This window comes from Branchiostoma floridae, chromosome 3 (assembly GCF_000003815.2).
Source record: "Branchiostoma floridae strain S238N-H82 chromosome 3, Bfl_VNyyK, whole genome shotgun sequence".
Classification (NCBI taxonomy): domain Eukaryota; kingdom Metazoa; phylum Chordata; class Leptocardii; order Amphioxiformes; family Branchiostomatidae; genus Branchiostoma; species Branchiostoma floridae.
Genome location: NC_049981.1, coordinates 22,539,552 through 22,561,575, shown reverse-complemented (window position 1 = coordinate 22,561,575; position 22,024 = coordinate 22,539,552). Strand labels below are relative to the sequence as shown.

The 22,024-nt window shown below is 40.0% G+C and overlaps 1 protein-coding gene across 8 annotated transcripts in view; it reads right to left on the bottom strand.

Annotated features, from left to right (window-relative positions):
- Positions 1–22,024, bottom strand: part of LOC118412139 — a 59,059-nt gene that overhangs the window by 30,796 nt on the left and 6,239 nt on the right. For 7 of the 8 annotated variants that reach the window (XM_035814793.1, XM_035814794.1, XM_035814797.1 and 4 more), the window contains exon 2: positions 20,115–20,207. In XM_035814793.1, the coding sequence (XP_035670686.1) occupies positions 20,115–20,196 (82 nt within the window). In that variant the 5' untranslated portion in view covers positions 20,197–20,207. Of the gene's footprint in view, positions 1–9,900; positions 10,023–20,114; positions 20,208–22,024 lie in introns of those variants that run through there. The other variant, XM_035814795.1, reaches the window with a different exon arrangement.

The window sequence follows — 22,024 nt, the reverse complement described above, 5'->3', positions numbered from 1 at the left end:
TCGTACATATTACCCCTTACCTAGACGTACTTACAAATTACAACATACCCTTTATTATATTTCATGGGGACAGTGGGTTTGGCTTCTCTTGGAATAACCAATGAAAAGCTGGCTCAGTTGGTTTAGTAATTATAGCCTGAGTATCAGCCTGGTCAGTCTACCATACTCCCTCCTCAGTGGTGGGGCGGGAATATGGGAGCCCAATTAAACGAACCAGGATGATTCTCAAACTATAGTAATAAGTATCATTATGATGATTTTGATATTTCAAAATGGATGACAGCTGTTATACAAGAAGAAGAAAAATTCAGAGCAAACTGTGTATCACACCCAATTACATCCAAACCTCATGGCTCAACTCAGATTTCCTTAAAAAAACACTTTCTGTATGGCTTATCTATAATATATTTGTTTGAATACCCAACAGAAATAAACATCACAGAAACTGGACTGTTTCTTCAAGTGAAACGTGGGGCCTTTTATAAGCATTCTTGACACCAAAGTTCGACATTTACTGATTAAAGTCAATAAAGATGTGCAAAACATACCTTCAGGAAGCAAACATGGCATTTGGGTTAGACATGCTTAAATATTGAGGCTCACAGAGTTAACAAATGCAACAGTGTTGCGGGAGGCTCTGAGGTCTAAGGCAAGGTGGCATCCGCCAGCAGCCTCTGCTTTTGGGGTTGGCACTGCATAAATTGAAAAATCTTCCCCTCTTAATCTAGTAAATCAGAAAACGTACAATGTATGTTGGTGTCATAGGCCCTCTAAGCATATGAATTTTCTAATTGTGTTGTATGAGACAGCAATTTTGGCTATTTTACTATCATGACAGACAAATTACCATGCCACACCTACAGATGATTATCCATAAAATTTTACCTCAAAGGAAACAGAGGGCGGGGTGTAATAAAAAGCTGTAAACCAACTGTTGTGAAAACTTGCAGGTGATACAGTATATATCCTCAGACAAGTCCCCTCTCCGAAACATTCTTCCAAGGCATTATTAGTACAACACTGCAATAGATCGAAATATCCAACAACCCTTGTTGTCCAAAACGTACCAGGTACGGCAGTCACATGCGTGAGTGTTCGTTCTGCACTAACAAATTTTTGGCCAACTGCCAGCAAACTGTTTTTCCGAGCAGACTCTTGAGTTCCACCATAGACTTATCATATAAATCATCTCTAAAGTCTACTGCAAACCATTGCTAGTAGACTTGCCATGTACTCGTCGAGTATGAGTGGCTGTCCATCAAAGTGGTTGAACCTCAGAGTCAGACTGAGGATGAAGCATTCGGTAGCAAGTAGTGCAATGCAGCTTTGCTACAGCTCACATGTATTAGCCAAGCACCTTGGGACACCCCTAGTCTTCTCAGTAAGAGAGTAGGTTCTTTTACGTGCAGAGTTTGACACTTACTACCTAAGTTACCTTTCACACAAATTACTCAAAGACTAGAGTTCGGCGACCTCATACCTCCATGAAATATTGAGTGTTTTTGTCGATTTTATGCTTGTTGATGATGACTTGTATGTAATGATATTCATGTTATTTATACTAGTTGTGTGGATAGTTATCACATGGGCACTATGGTAACATGCAGCAGGTGTGTAATCTTTGTGATGTTTATATTATCATGTTATGATAGTACTGGCAACTTGCAAGGTAGAGAGTATGTTTCAGAATCCATAACAAATTACTGCGACACATCAGGATACAAACACATCTTCAACACAAGCAATAAGACACAAAATGTCCATCAACCAATACCCACATATAGGTTACGGGGACAAGTTTATGCCAGATATGTGATAATCCAAGTACATACCAACACAACATCAGCGTAATGCCACGTGGAGCACGAAACATCTAACAGCATAAACGAAGTATAACACACCAGGTCCCCAAAGGCACAAGTGGATGAATACAAAGTTAAATATCATATTCAAATTGTCCAGGATCGGCAAACAGTTGCTCTAAGGAGTCAACTGTTACAGATGCCCTAACCAGTTGCTATATAACGTCAACTGTTCAGATAGGGTAATACCAAACACATCCACATAATATATATCTAATAAAACCGAGTACATACTAACAAAACTTCAGCGTGACGCAAGGTGGACCACATAACATCTAACAGCACAAAAGAAATATAATACAGCTTGTTCCTAAACGCACAAGTACATAAATACAATTTATTATCACTTTCAAAATTGTCCTGGTTCCCCCCCAACAGATGCTCTACGATGTCAACTGTATATCGCAGATATAAGGGTGATTTCTGATATTATTACATCGATTATAACGACAGATACGGGGCCCATAATCTAATCACTTCCAGCTATCATCACACCCCACCAACACATCAAGTATGAAATCAATCCACGAAGCCGTTCTTCAGTCGAGGCTATCGTTTTCCCCAAACAGTTGTTTTCAACTGATAAAAAAAAGAAAAACATATGTTCATGGCTATCACTGGCGAAACAAATCACCTCACCACCTGCTTGGAGATAAGGTGATTAACAAAGAGGGAAACCACGATGCCTGTTCCAATATATTGCAGATATAGGGGTGATTCCTTATATTTTTACATTGATTATATCGACAGATACGAGGCCCAAAATCTAATCAATTCCAGCTATCATCACACTCCACCAACTAATAATGAAACCAATCCACCCTGCCGTTCTTGAGTCGAGGCTATCGTTTCCCCCAAACAGTTGTTGTCAACTGATGCAAAAAAACATATGTTCATGGCTATCACTGGCGAAACAAATCACCTCACCACCTGCTTGGAGATAATGTGATTAACAAAGAGGGAAACCATGATGCCTGTTCCAATATAACGCAAATATAGGGGTGATTTCTGATATTATTACATCGATTATAACGACAGATACGGCTCCCAAAATCTCATCGATTCAAGTTTTCATCACACCCCACCAACACAACAAGTATGAAACCAATCCATCCAGCCGTTCTTGAGTAATCATCTACACAGACAGAGACACATAACAGAAAATATAACCTCCATTCCATGACATTTCATGGAGGTAATTATACGCTTTCTGACATGTTTGAAATGCCTTGTTAAAGTCCAATGTTTCCCATGAAGAAAACTACAAACATCGAAATCATAACATTTTACGCCATTGTTAACACATCAAAATTGCGACGCCCGTTCCCAGCACGAAAAACGCGAACTTTAAACAACCGCGAAAGTTTCTGCATTTACAGTACCTTGCCTACAGCAAAAATGCAGCACACTGCCTTCCAAGAATAGCTTGCTGAGCACGTGCCCAGATAGTATTACACTTGCGTGAAACTTTGCAAACAAACAAACAAGTTATCAAACACGAAGATCCATAAGAAAACAGAGTATGAGGAGAAAAGCCTGTACTTAAGCACATAATAGTTTCTGAGAGCAGGCATAGTCAGATGTTAGTTTTCCACAAATGTTTGTTTAAATGTCTGAGATGCAATGTAATAAATTGATACACTTATAATTACTACCCAAAATTTTTGCTACAACTTGATTTTCTAGTTTTCTTTTTGTTTTTCTCTACTCCTGGACAAACTTTCTTACATTACAGAATTCAAGAATGACTAAGAAAAATAAATCAAAGATTATTCCCATGAATATCCTCACAAGGAACAAGTATCTCAAAAGATTTTGACTTCCAAGAAGTTCTAGAAATTTAAGTCAACATTTGTTTTTTTTTTGTATTTATCTGCTCAGTTAGTCAATGGGGTTAAATCTGTATTGTCCACAGGACAGGAAGCAGTTTGGGGGCTAAAAATGATGAAATCAGTGGTGGTGGAATGTAACAATACCGGTTGTACTACTTTGTCACACCGACAAATAATGATATGTACTGCTTGACAAAAGGTCACAGAAGCAGCTCATCAGAAACAGTACTGAAGGTTATAAGTTGTAACTCAAAGTTCACAACCCTTCCTGTATGTGTAGCGGTTTGGAATAAGAAGGCGTGAGTCTGCATATCTCAAATGCTATCTAAAGAGCACTTGTTCCTAATTTTAAACAGCACTGGAAGGAATAGTTATCGATCAGCATTGCAATTAGGACCTGAGGGGTTCAACACAGATGTCAGACACTTTTAGTTTGGCCCTCCTCGGCCCAACAACCTAACCATATCCCCCGCCGTGTTGACCAGGGTGTTTGTTGGGCAGAGTTGAGCAGAATGTTGGGCCAAGTCGACTAGGGTGTTGAGCTGAATTGACTGGGCCAATTTGGAAAAGGGCTGAATTGTCCTCAACCCCACTCAACATGTCGTTCCAAAAATAATACACTCTGCTTACTATTTAGCACTCATGAGAATAAGTAACTAAAGGATAACAAATGTAGTTAAACACACGGAGAAATGGAGAGACACCGCCCTACAAATCATTAAGTTTTGGAAGGATTTTGACTAACCTAACTGAGTATGGAGACCCTACCCATTTAGGATATTTTTGCCTTTCCTTCACTGTGTATATTTGACTACTGAAAAGAGATACTGTAAATGTATTTAAGTTCGTGGGGATTTAATTTCGCGGTAGCGGGAAAAAGGACTTTTCGCGGTAACACCATAGACTGCAATCTAATATCATAATAGAAAAACGTTCGCTGTGGTTTTAAATTCGCGGTGAAGTGGTCACAGCGAAAACCGCGAACATTAATCCACCGCGAACATTTCTGCATTTACAGTATTGCCCAAGTTCACCCCTCAAAAAATAAAATAAAAACAACAAAAGAGCAAATATCTGTTCCCACTTTTCCCACTATACTAGATAGTTCAGGGACAAAGGCCACTTTGGAGTCCGTCCACAACACAGAGGAATTTTATCTCTTATTCTACAGGTGGGTAACTGTGCAAAACAGTATTAAGGTAGCAGAACACAGTATCAATGGGCGAACCCCGGGGTGTATGACACGGGTACATAAAATAGTACGGATAAACTTGTTGAAGGAGAGGTAAAAGCCTTATTTGAGGGGCAGCCAGATATAAACTGTGCTGCGTGGTCACGGAAGGTGTCGACTCTGAGACTGTATGGTTGAATTGTGAAAGTTTTCTATTTTGTGTATAAATGCGCCCCATTATGCAACTGCCTTTCTAGTGTGAGTCGGCTGCAGTTCTGTGACCTCCGCAGAGGGGCATTTCAAAGAGGTCGTGAGAAGACGATACGCCGACAGGATTTGTTTGTTTTTTTAATATTTTGTGGCTTGTACCTTCAACTCAAACATATCCGATTTTGGTATTCCAAAAGTGCACCCTACTATATTTTTTAATGCGTCGAAGCCAGTCACCTTGTGGCCCTTAACTATAGAAATCCCCATAGGCCGAAAACTGTGTTCTGCTACCTTAAGCCATTGGGCCACATGTCCTCAATAGCTTTTTTTTTTTACCAAGGAGGATTTGAATGGGAGGGGAGTCATGACAACACTTTTCATTACATTCATGCACGGAGGGCTGCCTACATCATACACAGAGCTAGAGGGAAATTAAGGGAAATGTGGCCGCTTTGCTCCAAATTCTGAGTAAAACCACTTTCCCAAGAATTACCAGAAATTAGAATAGCTAGCTTATATCTTACGAAAAAAAAACTATGCCAGCTCTAGCCAGTCCGTCAGCCCATGGAAAAATTCTGCCAATTCTTTCCGTCATTGAATAAAAAAATGTCTACCTCGTGCAATCGATCACGGTTTCGCCATCCCGCATCAAATAGTTTTCCGAGATGATAAAATAACGATGCCATCACACTGTTTTTTTCTTCAATTTTTCCCGATGATTTTACTCAAATTTTTCGAATCGGTGGGGTTTTACAAGGCCGTGCCGTCATTTTCAACCAGCGTGCGTTTGTTTCCTGCGACCTCAGGTAACCCCGTTTTCTGCGTGAAATATTTGGCTGGATTTCTTTTTAAATAGACCAAGAACGTTATACATTACTCGAAGGAGGACGATCTGCTGCCTCTTTGGCAGTGATCAGTGCCGGTGTAGCCTTGAAGCAGTAGCCAGAGAGACGTTCCAACTTGCTGGGCGCTGCGATCGGCGGTCCGTCTGGGGAGGGGGGCGTGCCGCGCCATGTGCCACGGAGTGCACAGCCGACTCGATCGACGCTTGACAACAATATTGTGGCCCCTTTTCTGCCACAAATTTTCTCTTTTTGAAACAAAAGAAATTTTGGAAATTGAACAATTTGAAGTATAAATACGGTCGGATTCCTTCTTATAAGGACACATTTTTTTAAAGATTCCAGATACATTTTGTACACTGGTGGTACAGGTCAGCCTTTCTTTCAGATTTTTTTATGGACGCATTCAGCCGAGCCGAGTGCATCTTTCCAGAAAAAAATGCATCCAAAGACGTGAAGACGTATGTCTGGCGGGAGCACTGCTTCACTATAAGTATAATGTCAGGCTCAAAATATTGTATTCTTACATAGGACTAAAGTGCATTGCCTAAATGTAGCAGCAGCATAATATCCAAATACCCAAAGGTCAATTGCTTCCCCATGTGCATATTGTAGACATAGACAGTCACCTCAGAAACCACCAATGACAAAATACATGACTAAAACAAGACTTGTTTGTTCCAGGCGAAAATCAGATACACACTCCTACCTTTTGCAATCACAGGTGTACAAAGAAATCAGTTTCTAGCATGTCTTGTTTGTACTAAGTTCATTTAATTCAAGTATATTTCTATCATCCCTGACCTGTACTTCCTGCCATCATGCCAAGTGTGACCTTGGCAGTTATAACAACTCAGAGAAAAAATTCTGTTCATCTACATCTACATATACATCATCTCCTTCAAAGACTGTGACAAACACACCCCTGCAGTTCCAGTGCAAGCTACTAGGGGCCAAACTTACACTTCTTCCTTTCATCTGTCATCAAAAGAGACCATAGCAAAAACTATACCTCCATTTTTCAGGTAGGTTAAATGGAATGATCAACCACATGTCAAAACTTTCTGAGTGATACCATAGTTTACCATTTAGAATTACAAATACAACCTTACAAAATAAACATTCACAAACTAAACGGCTACAAGTCTTAAAGCAATACCCATGGTGGGTATTACGTAAAGGTCTTTGAGATATATATAATAAGTTTCGACATGGATGACAACAACTAGACAGGAACTGTTTACAAGGTAAGGACCTTCACCTTATCCTCTGTCAGTCTGTGCATGCAGTTAATACCATAAACAGGATATCAGTACAAGGGGTGTCACATGTCTGAGTTGGCAGTGACATTGGGATTGTTCCATTTACACTGTCAAGAGGGGACACTTAGGGACACATTTTTTTCTTTACTCCATTTGAAATACCATCTGTTTCCTTCTTTAAAAATTTGAGGCCTTTTGTCATCTTTAAAATGGACATGTTCAGGTCACCAACCTAGGCATGTTTCTTAATCTGTTGTATCCCACACCCAACATATCACCTTCATATAAACATGTGGCAAACAAATCCCTTCATTGCCACTTCAGCTCCTTTGCTTTGCACTCCAAAAATGACTTCATATTTAGCAACAAAACCTTGTAATTTATCCATGTACTGATTGTCTTTTCATGTTAATCAGTTCGTGTCCTATTCTCCTATTAAGTTATTCAAACCCAAGGTGTACATAATTCTAGCTGTAAGTCAACTTAGTCACAATGTGTTTCAAAGCAAAAACATTTTGAACTCATACAAAATGTATTACTAAATGCCCTGCGTCATAAAACACACAGGTACCATCAAAAGGATTCGTTTCCCTTTGTTTACATTGTTAGCAAGTGTTGAAATGAACATAGAATAACAATATTCAACAATTCACAATGTAGAAAACAGAACTGTATCAGTATATCTTATACAGCAGGTATAATAGGCAGTCTTGCAAATGCTAATGCAGACGTTTCTGGGGGGGGGGGGCGTCCACTTTTGTAAATCTTTTATCACATGGCTTTTGTCATTTTCCTTTATCTATCACAATCATCTCCTTTCTGTCCCGTTAAAAATGACCTTCAGTTACCTTGAAGCAAATATTTCCCCAAGCAGCTAATCTTTCTTCATTGTCTGCTGCCCTTTGAACTTAATTGTGTGTTATTTACCCATGGTCACTCTAGAGCTTAATCTTTCCGGTTCGTTGCATCTTCCTACTTCATTGAAAGACAGTCAAGAACAAGTGCTTCTTTGTCTATATGAAGCAATGTTTGATGTATTACCCTACAATGTATGTGCTTTTATTTTGGAAATGTAAATTAAAAGTTACAGGATGTTGTCGTGCGAACGTGTCATAGCTCTGTTTTGTTGTGTCATGTTTTTGGAACTGCATAATCATAAGGTAGATCATGATAACCATCAAAACACCACCTGCATACCCAGGTTAATGCAGGGAAAATTGGAGATCTCCTTACAGGTACCCAAAATCTTAAGAATTCAGATTTTTCTGTGTGACATTGGCACTGCAAATACGCATTTCCAATTCATAACTGACAGTAACTACTGTACCAAAAAATTCTTTCAACCGCAAAGTTATCCACTGTGAAATCCTTCCTTTCCCTCTCTACCAAGAAATCATGTTGCCACAAAAATAATTTAAAATAGATTTACAGTATTTCTGGTGTCTACCTACATATGACCCGCACTAGCTAATGTAATGTTACTGGGTCTAAAGGTATGTGGATTTCTGCTTGCTGCATTGACAGTTGCCTGACTCATGAATTCCATAGGCAAGTACTGTAACTGCAGTGGTTTCTTATAATAGTTTTCAGTGTGACCAAGGGGGGTACAAAGACACCTTGGTGTGACTCACACTTTGCAAACTTGTCTGGTACAGGTGACTCCCAGTATTACTTGCATCAGTGCCTTGGCTGTCTCCAGTTTTACATTTTTGCGGTCTACTCATTGTTAGGTAGCCCTTTTTTTGTTAAATCACTCATTTTAAGCTTTGAGTTTTTTATCAATTTCATGTTATTTTTGGGAAAGATGGGTAAATTTTTGTCATGCACAGAAGCAAATTTCTGGTACTGGAGCCAGCCCATAGGTAAATATACAGATAAAAAGGTATTTGTATCCGGTGGGAACTAGTAACATAAACAAGGAGTCAAAGGATGTGTACCTTTCTGAAAGAAACATCAAATTCTTTCCCATGCTTCTTACGACTCAACAGTATCATATAAATCCAACAGTCAACTCAGTGTGCTAAGTTAGAATTGAAATATAATAGTATATAATCTGACTTGTTTTGCAGCTTCTGACAAGTCCACTAGCCCATAACTATACATGTATATTGTAAACAATGTTCCATAGTCAAACATAACCTGAATAAAAACAATTCTTCTATGACTTGAAAACAGGTGGGGGAAAATTTATGTCGTCAGAGATAACACACCGCTGCTTAAATACTTCAAGAGAAAATACTTACTACTTTCTTCGAACGGCCAGGGCATAAAATACAACATCACTGGTCAGACTACTCAAATTTTGCGACACCGTTGTTAAGTTTCCTCTGAGCTGAAAAATGCATTTACCGTTTGGTGCCAGAGGGTACACACGTTCAACATGTCCAACTGTTAATAATGAGGCCTTCAGGCCTTGGCAGTCTCCACAACAAAATGTCATAAGTCTCACCTGGTCTTTGTAGTTACCAATTGACTTGGTAAACATGTCTCCTGCAAGGTACGTGTAATACATTGTCTGCTGCGTCGCTTCTAACTAGAAAACCTGAAATGTTCACGTCAAAAACGCGACACACCCACATGCCTTACTAATAACCATTCTCATAAACAAATTATTTTTGCACATAAACACCTGACAAGAATCGATTAAAAGTCCTACCCTACCATAAATGTGTTACACAGTATGGCTGAGTGATCATCAACAGGTAGTCAGCACATACTGACCTGAGAGTGTGCCCTGTCTGTAAGTTTGAAACAGAAGTCCCTGTGGCCAGCTGCACACACCAACCACTCTCCAACCAAAACAACCTCATGTGAGGCACAGCAGGGTCGACTGGGCAGGCTCCTCGCACGTGGGATGTGGTGCGCTCTGATTGGTTGGCTCTGGGCCAATGATTGGTTGGCTTTTGGCCAACCGCCTCCAGCTGTATGACAAGGCTAATCAAGTCTAACAATGGTGGGGATTTCATCACCCTTTTTCTCTCTTAGAACTGGGGGCCACTTTGTGATATTGAAAATTAAATATTCATGGGGCATATGAAAGATTGGACTAGCAGAGGGCATTCATGGAGGATTTCATGAATTGTCAGCATAGGAAATAGCAACAGGTAGACTGCCATTATTTATGACAAAAGAAGCTAGGATTGTTTTATGTACAACCAGTCTGACAACAAACCATACAGTTGCTGATATAAAGCTATATAATACCATACTTCTTGCTGATAATCACATACAACCATGGAATTTTATATATATACAAAGCGTGAAAACAATACTTAGTCCATATTAGAGGATCTGCATGGGGGTCTCAACAACACTTAAAACTGAATTCAGAAGAACTCCTGCATATTATGCTGAACCAAGGAAAGCACTTATCTGAAATTTGGTCGCCTCGCCACAAATTACCTGAATAAGATGATATTCCCTACAAATTTCAGGAAATTCAAAATGGGCTACCGACACCTTTAGTAGGCTTTACCGAAAGGGGGCCTGCAAGCCCTCTTTCTAACATGCACTGTACTTTACTACTAGTCTGAAAAAGCTGCAAGAAAAGTAGGTTATCACCAAGCATAATCTACCTCTATTTGTACTGTGATAACATCAGTTACAGCACAAGTAAATTATACTCTACATGGAATCCTCCAAGACAAATTGCTATTTTGGCAGCTATCTTGAAAGGTTAATGACCCTGAGTGGGCAATTCTAATCACCCACTCCGGGTCATTGACCCTTAAAAGTACAATATGTTTGTGACATTTTGGTTTTGGGTCAATGCTGAAATAAAGGATTGTTCTAAAGCTGGAAATGTGCCATTATCGGTAAGGTACTAGTATGATATTGTGAACCAGTTTGCCCAAATCATGGTGTATAGGCACCATTTGCCGGAAGTCTGGCAATATCAATCATATTGGTTGGTTCTCTACTTGGAATAAAGATGCCGAACTGGAGGATGAACAAGAAAACAGAATCTGATGGTACTGCGAATTCACCTACTAACGGTGCAGACATTTGATTCACGTGGTGTCATAAGTTTGTAGCGATGAATTCACTGTGAGATACTTAGCTGTGAAAACTCACAACCACTGCAAACATTTCATGATTTACTACTTATTTGGCATACATATGATATATGCAGTTTCAACTCTCTGTTTCCAGGTTATCCGTCTGCATTTACTTCCAGTTTGAAAAAAGAAAAAAAAAAGAACCTAGGAAATATCCTTGTTTTGAATAATGGTTAGAAGCTAATGCCAGGAGTCCAACCTTTGCACAGGTGGCAAAGATATTTTGTAACCTCTTAACCAGAAATAAAAATTTCCATAAAACCTTTTTATGTCCTGATACAATGTGGTTCCTTAATACAACACTAGGCAGTAACAAGGCAGTGTAGCAAGCTGGAGCCTAACCCCTGCTTGAAGAATAGATAATTGATTGAGCTTGTATAACACAAGCTATAACGTTACCTTGTACCTTGGGTCCTTACTTGGTTCCTTGGTTCTTTACTTTTCCAGAGTGCCAGTTACGCCAAAAGATGGTCTAGAATAGTTAATGGCCTAACCTCTGAATGATGACGATGAGCCTAACCTCTGCTTGGAGAGTGCTCGCCAGGCAAACAACATCTAAATACGTGGGCTATACCACAATACTTTGAAGATGGGGGTGTCGTTCTATCAGTTCTATCACCTAAAAATACTGCAGCTACAGTTCCCAAATGTCCCCATACATCATTTGGGACCGTGCTAACAGCAGACATGCCAAAATATAAGCAAATGTATGAAATGGATTCTGATTTATACATGTAGCTGCAAACACAAAAACTCGAACAAAGACAATACCACCATAGGAGGTAAATTGCCTTCATAAAGATAACTTCACAGAGCTAACCAGAAACAAGAACCACATCTAGGATGAAAGCTACTTTTTCTTAGTACTAGACATAATCATTTACCTTGGCAGCCCTACCCTTTTCCTGACCTCCCTTACTTAGACCTGAGTGGGCTGAGAAAGTGGGTCAAATTCCTAGTGAAGTGGATCATCTTTCTTTTGCATGTGTTAAATAAAGACAAAACCAGACCTTCTTGTTGATTTATGGATGGAAGAGACAGTTAAGATGTTCATGATAAAGCACTATTGGGAACTGCTAATTCATCACACCCCAAATGGATACCACCTGCATGATGGTGAGGGCATTACTGTAAATGCAGAAATGTTCGCGGTGGATTAATGTAACGGGGCCATTTAACTCTCACGAACATGCAAATGAGTTTCTTCTTATGAACATGCAAAATGCAAATGAGAGCAGTACGTCATGACTCCTGTACAGTGTGCATGCACATACGTTGCACACAGCGTTGCTCACATGCACATGCGTTGTACACGTCATGAATGTAACGTTATCACCTAACAGCCTGCTTCAAGGGTCTATCTAGTAGGTCCCTGATCAATCCCTTCTGTCTTCAACTTCTGTTTCCAGTCAAATTGACCATTCTAAACCTTCTATGTCATTTTGGCCATTCTGATCATTCTCCACCACTCTGGTCATTGTTTGTTTATTTATTCGCACACTAATAGTGTTACATTAAAACACATAACGGAAACAATGGATAAAACAGGTGCAGGAGGAGGGAAAAAGCTTGTGAAGCTTATACTTAGCCCTCCTCCTTTAAACTAAACAAAATTGATTATGATATATAATAATAAAGTAAAGTAATACATAGAATAATAATGATACAATAAGGATAAACAAGTAATTAATGGTATGAATTAACAATGAATGATAAAGTAACGTAATATGTAGAAAATGATAATGATGCAATAAGGATAACCATGTAATTAATGGTTTGACTTAACAATAAATAATAAATCAGCATAACACTTAGAAAATGATAATAGTGCAATAAGGATGATCAAATAATGGAATGAATTAAGATAGTATGATTTAAAAAATGTGGCTACTACAGGGGGCTCGGATGGATTAACAGATGGATTTTCAGATTACGTTTAAAAGTCAGGAGAGAGGAGGTAAGATTCTTAAGGGAGGGGGGAAGATCGTTCCATATTTTAACACACTTGTATTTAACAGACATTTGGGCAAGAGAGGTTCTGAATAGGGGGATGTGCAGATTTGTGCTTTGGCGAGTTTGATAATTGTGAAACTGCGAGCGAAAATTAAGAAAGCTGTCAAAGGTATCGGGGAGAGTATGGTTTATGTGTTGGGCTGTGAATAGAGCAAGTTGAAATCTGTTAACGTCATAGATATTCAAAATTCTAAGTTTCTCAAATAGTGGTGAAGAGTGAGTATAGAAACTCGAACATGTCGCAATGCGTAGAATTTTTTTCTGTAGAATTAATAAAGGGTGTAGAGAAGTTTTGTAGGCGTTTCCCCAAACAATATTACAATAAATGAGATATGGATAGATTAGACTGTTATATATGGTTATTAAGGTTCTCTGGGATAAAAGATGTCTAATTTTCCCTATGATCCCGATAGTTTTTGAAATCTTATTTAATATCATAGCAATGTGGGGTTTCCATGTTAGTCGATCATCAATAAGTACTCCTAGGAACTTAGCCTGGCATTCTTGGGAGAGAGGAAGGTTCTTTAGGAAGATATTGGTATTTTTCTTATTATAAGTCTTGTTTTTACTACAAAAGATAAGATAGTACGTCTTTTTAATATTAACAGATAGCTTGTTGGTTTCGAACCATGTGATGACTTTTTCTAGTTCCTGATTGGTTAGGCGTATTAACGAATCATAGTCTGCATGTGAGAGGAAGAGATTTGTATCATCAGCAAATAGGATAAAAAAGAATATTTTGGATGCTTCAGCAAGATCATTAACATATATTAAAAACAATAAGGGTCCAAGAATTGATCCCTGGGGAACTCAACAATTTATCAGTTTGCATGAAGATGTATAGCCATTAAGGGTGACGTATTGTTTTCTATCAGATAGATAGCTCTTAAACCACTTGAGTGCCGTGTCATTAATGCCATATTTATTTAGCTTTTTGAGAAGAATAGAATGGTGTACCGTATCGAATGCCTTACTTAGATCTAAAAATATCCCTATGGTAAATTCATTGTTGTCAATAGCTGTAGTAATTTTATCGATTAATTGGATAAGTGCCATGGAAGTAGAGAATCCCCTTCTGAAACCATATTGATGTTTGTATAGAATGTCATTTTGATCTAAATGCTTTAAAAGACGATTGTATATCAATTTTTCGAGAATTTTGGAGATGCACGGTAGAACTGAAATAGGGCGGTAATTACTTACCGAGGTAGAATCATTACTTTTAAATATAGGAATCACTTTGGCAATTTTGGTTGATTTAGGGACCACACCGCTCTGAATGGATAATGTTAGGATATGTATAAGAGGACAAATAATATAAGGTAGGGATATTTTGATTATTTTTGCGCTGATTCCATCGTGTCCAGCAGCGGAATCTTTCAGGTTTCGTACTATATCTAAAATTTCAGCAGTGGACGGGGGTTCAAATGACGTTAGTTGCCTATTCAGATGAGTTTTGATGTAATCGAGGGGATCTTTCGCTACGATGGGTATTTTGCTTTCTAGGGTAGGGCCGACATTAACAAAAAAATCATTAAAATCTTCGCACATCTTATTTTTATCTGTGATAGATCGGGCACCAGTTTGTATTTTGTGTGGGGCTGCTTTAGATTTATCACTACGATTTAGTAAGTCGTTAATTACGTTCCATGTTTGCTTTACATTCTTGGAATTTCCTGTGGTAATAATTCTTTTTGGCAATTCTTAATGTATTATTTAATTTGTTTTTGACCATTCTGACCATTCTCCACCACTATGGTCATTCTGACCATTCTCTACCACTTTGGCCATTCTGACCATTCACCTGATCACTTTGCCTTTGGCCTTTCTGACCATTCTCTATCACTCAGTTCATTCTGACCATTCTCCACCACTCTGGTCATTCTGACCATTCTCCATCACTCTGGCCATTCTGACCATTCTCTATCACTTTGGCCATTCTGACCATTCTCCATCACTTTGGCCTTTCTGACCATTCTCCATCACTCAGGTCATTCTGACCATTCTCCACCTCTCTGGTCATTCTGACCATTCTCTATCACTCAGGTCATTCTGACCATTCTCCACCACTCTGGTCATTCTGACCATTCTCTACCACTTTGGTCATTCTGACCATTCTCTGCCACTTTGGCCATTCTGACCATTCTCTACCACTCAGGTCATTCTGACCATTCTCCACCACTCTGGTCATTCTGACCATTCTCTACCACTTTGGTCATTCTGACCATTCCCTACCACTTTGGCCATTCTGACCATTCTCCATCCCTTTAGCCTTTCTGGCCATTCTCTATCACTCAGGTCATTCTGACCATTCTCTACCACTTTGGCCATTCTGACCATTCTCCATCACTTTGGCCATTCTGACCATTCTCCATCACTCAGGTCATTCTGACCATTCTCCACCTCTCTGGTCATTCTGACCATTCTCTACTACTTTGGTCATTCTGACCATTCTCTATCACTGTGGCCATTCTCCACCACTCTGGCCATTCTGACCATACTCTATCACTCGGAGCATTCTGACCACGCTCCATCACTCTGGCCATTCTGATCATTCTCTGTCACTCTGGCCATTCTAACCATTCTCTATCACTCGGAGCATACAGTATGTCAGGTTGCATTCACTACATTTATAACTGACACTGGCAAATGGACCTTTCCAAAATCTATCTGGTTGCTTGAGTAACTTTTGTGTAGCGTACCTGATTACCTGGATGTCTAACTTTCATTGACATACTAACTTCTACTTTTTGGAGAATGTATATTCCATGGTACAAGGAATTATCTCCACAGAGTCCAAAATATTGACTGCAATATACTGCATGTTAACATGATTGTCTGCTTGCTGCTCTGTTTATTGAATTCATTATGAGTTATAACTACCATTTCTTGTGTTGTGAACTTTCGGTATTGGAAAATTGGTCTGCACCATTTTGCAGCTCTGTAATGAACTTTAAAGTGTGATACTGGGTATAATGCAAGGAGATAAGTAGTAAAGTAATCAACATTGCCTTCATGAGCATTCTTATCAATTCAGAAAATAAACTTCGGTTACCAAGTTAGCTAATATCATAACAAGTCTAAGTGAGCCAATTTTCATTATCATCATTAATTAAGCTAATTTTACAAGTAACAGAAAATTTGGTATGGACTGTTACAAAGTATAAAGTACCTTTCCTAAAGATATATCAGAATGACCAGAGTGATAGAGAATGGTCAGAATGCTCAGAGTAACAGAGAATAGTCAGAATGACCAGGGTGATAGAGAATGGTCAGAATGATCAGAGTAATAGAGAATGGTCAGAATGGCCAGAGTAAAAGAATGCTCAGAGTGATAGAGAATGGTAAGAATGGCCAGAGTGATGGAGAATGGTCAGAATGACCAGAGTGGTGGAGAATGGTCAGAATGGCCAGAGTGATGAAGAATGGTCAGAATGGCTAAAGGGATGGAGAATGGTCAGAATGGCCAGAGTGGTGGAGAATGGTCAGAATGGCCAGAGTGGTGGAGAATGGCCAGAGTGGAGGAGTATGACCAGAGTGATGGAGAATGGTCAGAATGGCCAAAGTGGTATACAATGGTCAGAATGGCCAGAGTAATAGAGAATGGTCAGAATGACCAGAGTGGTGGAGAATGGTCAGAATGGCCAGAGTGGCGGAGAATGGTCAGAATGGCCAGAGTGGCGGAGAATGGTCAGAATGGCCAGAGTGATAGAGGATGGACAGAATGACCTGAGTGGTGGAGAATTGTCAGAATGGCCAGAGTGGTGGAGAATGGTCAGAATGGCTAAAGTGGTGGAGAATGGTCAGAATGGCCAGAGTGGTGGAGAATGGTCAAAATGGCCAAAGTGGTAGAGAATGGTCAGAATGACCTGAGTGATAGAGAATGGTCAGAATGGCCAAAGTGAAGGAGAATGGTCAGAATGGCCAAAGTGGTAGAGAATGGCCAGAATGACCAGAGAGGTGGAGAATGGTCAGAATGACCTGAGTGATAGAGAATGGTCAGAATGGCCAAAGTGGTGGAGAATGGTCAGAATGACAAGAGTGGTGGAGAATGGTCAGAATGGCCAGAGTGATGAAGAATGGTCAGAATGGCCAAAGTGATGGAGAATGGTCAGAATGACCAGAGTGGTGGAGAATGGCCAGAATGACCTGAATGATAGAGAATGGTCAGAATGGCCAAAGTGATGGAGAATGGTCAGAATGACCAGAGTGGTGGAGAATGGTCAGAATGGCCAGAGTGATGAAGAATGGTCAGAATGGCTAAAGGGATGGAGAATGGTCAGAATGACCAGAGTGGTGGAGAATGGTCAGAATGGCCAGAGTGGTGGAGAATGGTCAGAATGACCAAAGTGATAGAGAATGATCAGAATGGCCAAAGTGATAGAGAATGGTCAGAATGACCAGAGTGGTGGAGAATGGTCAGAATGGCCAAAGTGATTGAGAATGGTCAGAACAGCCTAAGTGGTAGAGAATGGTCAGAATGACCAAAGTGATGGAGAATGGTCAGAATGTCCAGAGTGATGGAGAATGGTCAGAATGGCCAGAGTGATGGAGAATGGTCAGAATGGCCAGAGTGGTAGAGAATGGTCAGAATGGCCAGAGTGGTGGAGAATGGTCAGAATGACCTGAGTGATGGAGAATGGTCAGAATTGCCAAATTGATGGAGAATAGTCAGAATGGCCAAAGTGGTAGAGAATGGTCAGAATGACCAGAGTGATGGAGAATGGTCAGAATGACCTGAGTGATGGAGAATGGTCAGAATGGCCAAAGTGATGGAGAATGGTCAGAATGGCCAAAGTGGTAGAGAATGGTCAGAATGACCAGATTGGTGGAGAATGGTCAGAATGGCCTAAATATGACATAGAAGGTCAATTTGACTGGAGACAGAAGGGATTGATGAGGGACCTACTAGACCCTGGAAGCAGGCTGTTAGGTGATACATTCATGACGTGTGCAACGCATGTGCATGTGAGCAACGCTGTGTGCAACGCATGTGCATGTACAATGTACAGGAGTCATGACGTACTGCTCTCATTTGCATTTTGCATGTTCATGAGAAGAAACTCATTTGCATGTTCGTGAGAGTTAAATGGCCCCGTTACCCTTAATGTTCGCAGTTTTCGGTGACCACTTCACCGCGAACTTAAAACCACCGCGAAATTTTTCTATTATGGTATTAGACTGCAGTCTATGGTGTTACCGCGAAATTAAAACCACCGCAAAATGTCCTTTTTCCCGCTACTGCGAAATTAAATCCCTGCGAACTTAAATGCATTTACAGTATATCCAGGATGGAAGCACATATCAGGTAAGAACAGACAAACCATGGCTCAAAATACTTTTTCTGCATACCTGCACTGGTGCAGGTAACATTGAAACTTACCTGCACCAGACAAATTTTACCTGCACCACTATGAATTTAGGAAGTATGGATCATACTAAAAATGTTCAGGAACCATTGCCATTTTTTCTTTTATATACCTTGTGCCCTCCTGATAAACAAAGGGCTGTCCTAGATTTTAATGTGTATTATATATGTATTCATCTTGCGAAGAATAAAGATGATTTTAACCCATTGGTAACAGTCAATGCAGCTAATAACAATCCATATACACCTATACATCATAAGACATTTTTATACAAAACCCCAGTACATGGACTAGTGCAGGTTAGGTGCAGGTAGACACCAGAAATACCTGCACAGCTCCAATTGCACCTGCACTAACCTGCATATGCAGGTGGTATTTTGAGCCCTGGCATTGTATCCAGGATAGAAACACAGACCAGGTAACAACAGACAAACCCAGGACAGTCTCCTGCTTTAGATTTTCCTATCTGTCCCACTTGGCATCTTCAGTTTAGCAGTCCTTGAACCCTAACTGTTACACACTCATTGTACATGAGCCCATGTTGTCAATTTTTGCTTACAAATATGTCATTTAAAATACAACTACTTCAACTTACAGAAATACATTCAGGGTTGGAGCCAGCACCTGTCCTTCTGTCCTTTGACGGAATTTTGTGAGCAAAATTTAACCCTCAAAATGCAGGAAATAGTATTTCAGAGGGTCTAGATTTCAAAATTTTCCTTGGAAGCATACCCACAATTTTTCTGGCGATGATTTCTGGCTGGCTACATCCCTAAATACATTTTATCAATTTCTTGCCCTGAAGTTCTGTTATTGTTGGGTTTTTGTGGAAAAGGTGACATTTTTGTCCACCCCAATCCATAGCCATGTCTGTGGTCAGTTGGACCAAAAAGCTTTTCAAAAAGAATTTCAATTGGCATGATTTTTTCACACTGTTTTTTTTATGTCTTGATTAAAATGTCATGAAGCTTCTATTGCCATCTATCAATGGCTGAAATCTGTATCTATCTCAGCTTCTCCAGCAGGAAAATTTCGCCCAGTAGGAGGAAAGGATGTAAACTGGAAACTGCTGTGGATGAAATCATTATGTGATACTGAGAATACAAAAAACAACTTTCTACTGGCATTAGACAGACAAATTAGAAATTAACCCTACACACAAGTGACTACCTCTACATAAGGACCACCTGGCCAATTCATTTGTATACATTTACCACTTTTTGGTAGTCCCTTTTAGTCCCTTTGATAATTTTCCCATTGACCTAAGTGTTAAGATTCCTGTCTATAGTGACCACCTGTCCACATAGACCAGGTCTCTGTTATCGGTCCTCAGTGGTCGTCTTGGGCACTCTTTTCTGTCAAGCTTTTACTAGTTTTAGACAGCTTCATTGCCAACGTGCATCCCTTCCTGAAATGTAAATTCAAGAACATGTGAAGATCTTTCATCACAGTTTCCAACAGCACACATGATGGAAGAAAAAATCATTTCAGATACCTTTCATTTTCACCTTCCTTGCGCCTTGTCTCTTCTTCACCGGAAGGGCACACCGCCTGCCTGCTTGGCTAGACGCTGCCATCGTCTGGAAGCCTGACAGTGAGTAGGTACATGTAAAAGGTCAGGGCTCGAAATACCACCTGCATATGCAGGTTAGTGCAGGTAAAATTGGAGCTGTGCAGGTACTTCTGATGTCTACCTGCACCTAACCTGTACTGGATTTTATACATAAATTTTCTATGTTGTAGGTGTGTGCAGATTGTTATTGTCATTGTCATTGTTATTAGCTGCATTGATTAAGTATGAAAGAAAAAATAGCAATGCATGGTTCCTGAACAATTTTATTATGATTCAGAGTGGTGCAGGTAAAATTTGTCTGGTGCAGGTAATTTTCAATGTTATCTACACCAGTGCAGGTATGTAGAAGAAAGCATTTCAAGCCCTGAAGGTAAAACAGTGACTCCTGGATGAAGGTTAGACATTCAGGTAATATGATACAAAATGTAACAGTCTGGAAACAGGCTGACATTTCAGACAGCATCCACTGTCTTTCATAGGTGACTAGCAAAAGCAGTCACTTAAAAGCGACAGTTCGGATGCTACCTGAGACGTCTAACCGTTTCCAAATTTAATCCCGTTGCTTGAGTAATTGAAAATTTGCGTAAAGAAGCGACTGAATGCACTGATCTGATCTATTTTTTCCAACTAGTATGGCCATGTTGATTTGTTAATACAGATGACATCCAAGCATGCATGAATTTTCAGCTTTTTCCAAAAACCTGAGGTTAACACCTGAAGCACCCCCATAAGGTTAGCCTGGGAACCATACCATCGAGGCGCTCGGCGGTGTAGGGGTGACCGCCCGTACAGTTAATTGGTACAGGCCGGGGGAGTTCTTACGGGGTTAGATTAATTTAGTCGCGCCCCGTAAACTCAAAAGGCCGGCTACAAGCTCTATCGGCGAAATCTCAAAGGGCAGCCAATCAGACAGGCTGACAGAAGCAGGTAGGTGCCGGGTAAAGCTCCCCAAAGCCGACCGCGGAGAATGGTACCCAGGCTACCATAAGGTATATCTGAACAGGTACCGAATGACAATCAGAAAGTCAACATCCGCGAATAATTTCAGCAGGTTGGAAAATCCCAGAATAACAAGGTTGTTTAATTTTCACAACCAGGATCTATTAACAAAAACAATTGACAACAATGACGAAATTGCCTCAGAATGTCCCTGAGGAAGGTGACAGACGTCGTGGGTCAATGAAAGGTCGGCTGTGGATTGTATATAAATCCTGGTTGTGAATAAACAACCATGGGGTTGTCCAGAAAGTCTACAGTTAGCTGTACTTGAACTAAATTGTTCTACCAGTTCATTCTAGGCTCGTTCTCATTTAAATGTCGAAATGCTGTCGCCTGACTTTACGCCTTGATATGGAGCAAATAACATCACTGGTTCCTTCATTTTTCCACCACCCCTGTAATGTTTTACAAAAGATGTGCATCAACATTCGTATAGGTTGATGGGTTAGAAGATCATTATAGCCTCGGGTGGGATTTCACACCCTAAAAAATGTCTGTCGCCTGAGAAGAAACGAAGAATTCAAATAGTAGCCAAAAATGTAACAATTCAGTTCCCAAAATGATTGTTCGGCAGGTGAAACCAGCTACCCAGGCCCTCTGCCCGATCACGTCAGATTGCTCCTGTCACTGATCTTGTAGGCTGTGTGAGGTGGTTTATGCCTGTCGCCAGATTCTGTAACAAACGTTACCACCACTAGTACGATGGTTGCCACGGTTATATTATCCACGTATAAGACTAAAAATGGCCCTTTTTGTGACACTGTACAGTTTTCCTGGCTTCCAAAAGAAACAAGAAAGGGTTGTTGACTGTCATTTGTATCCCACCTTGCTTA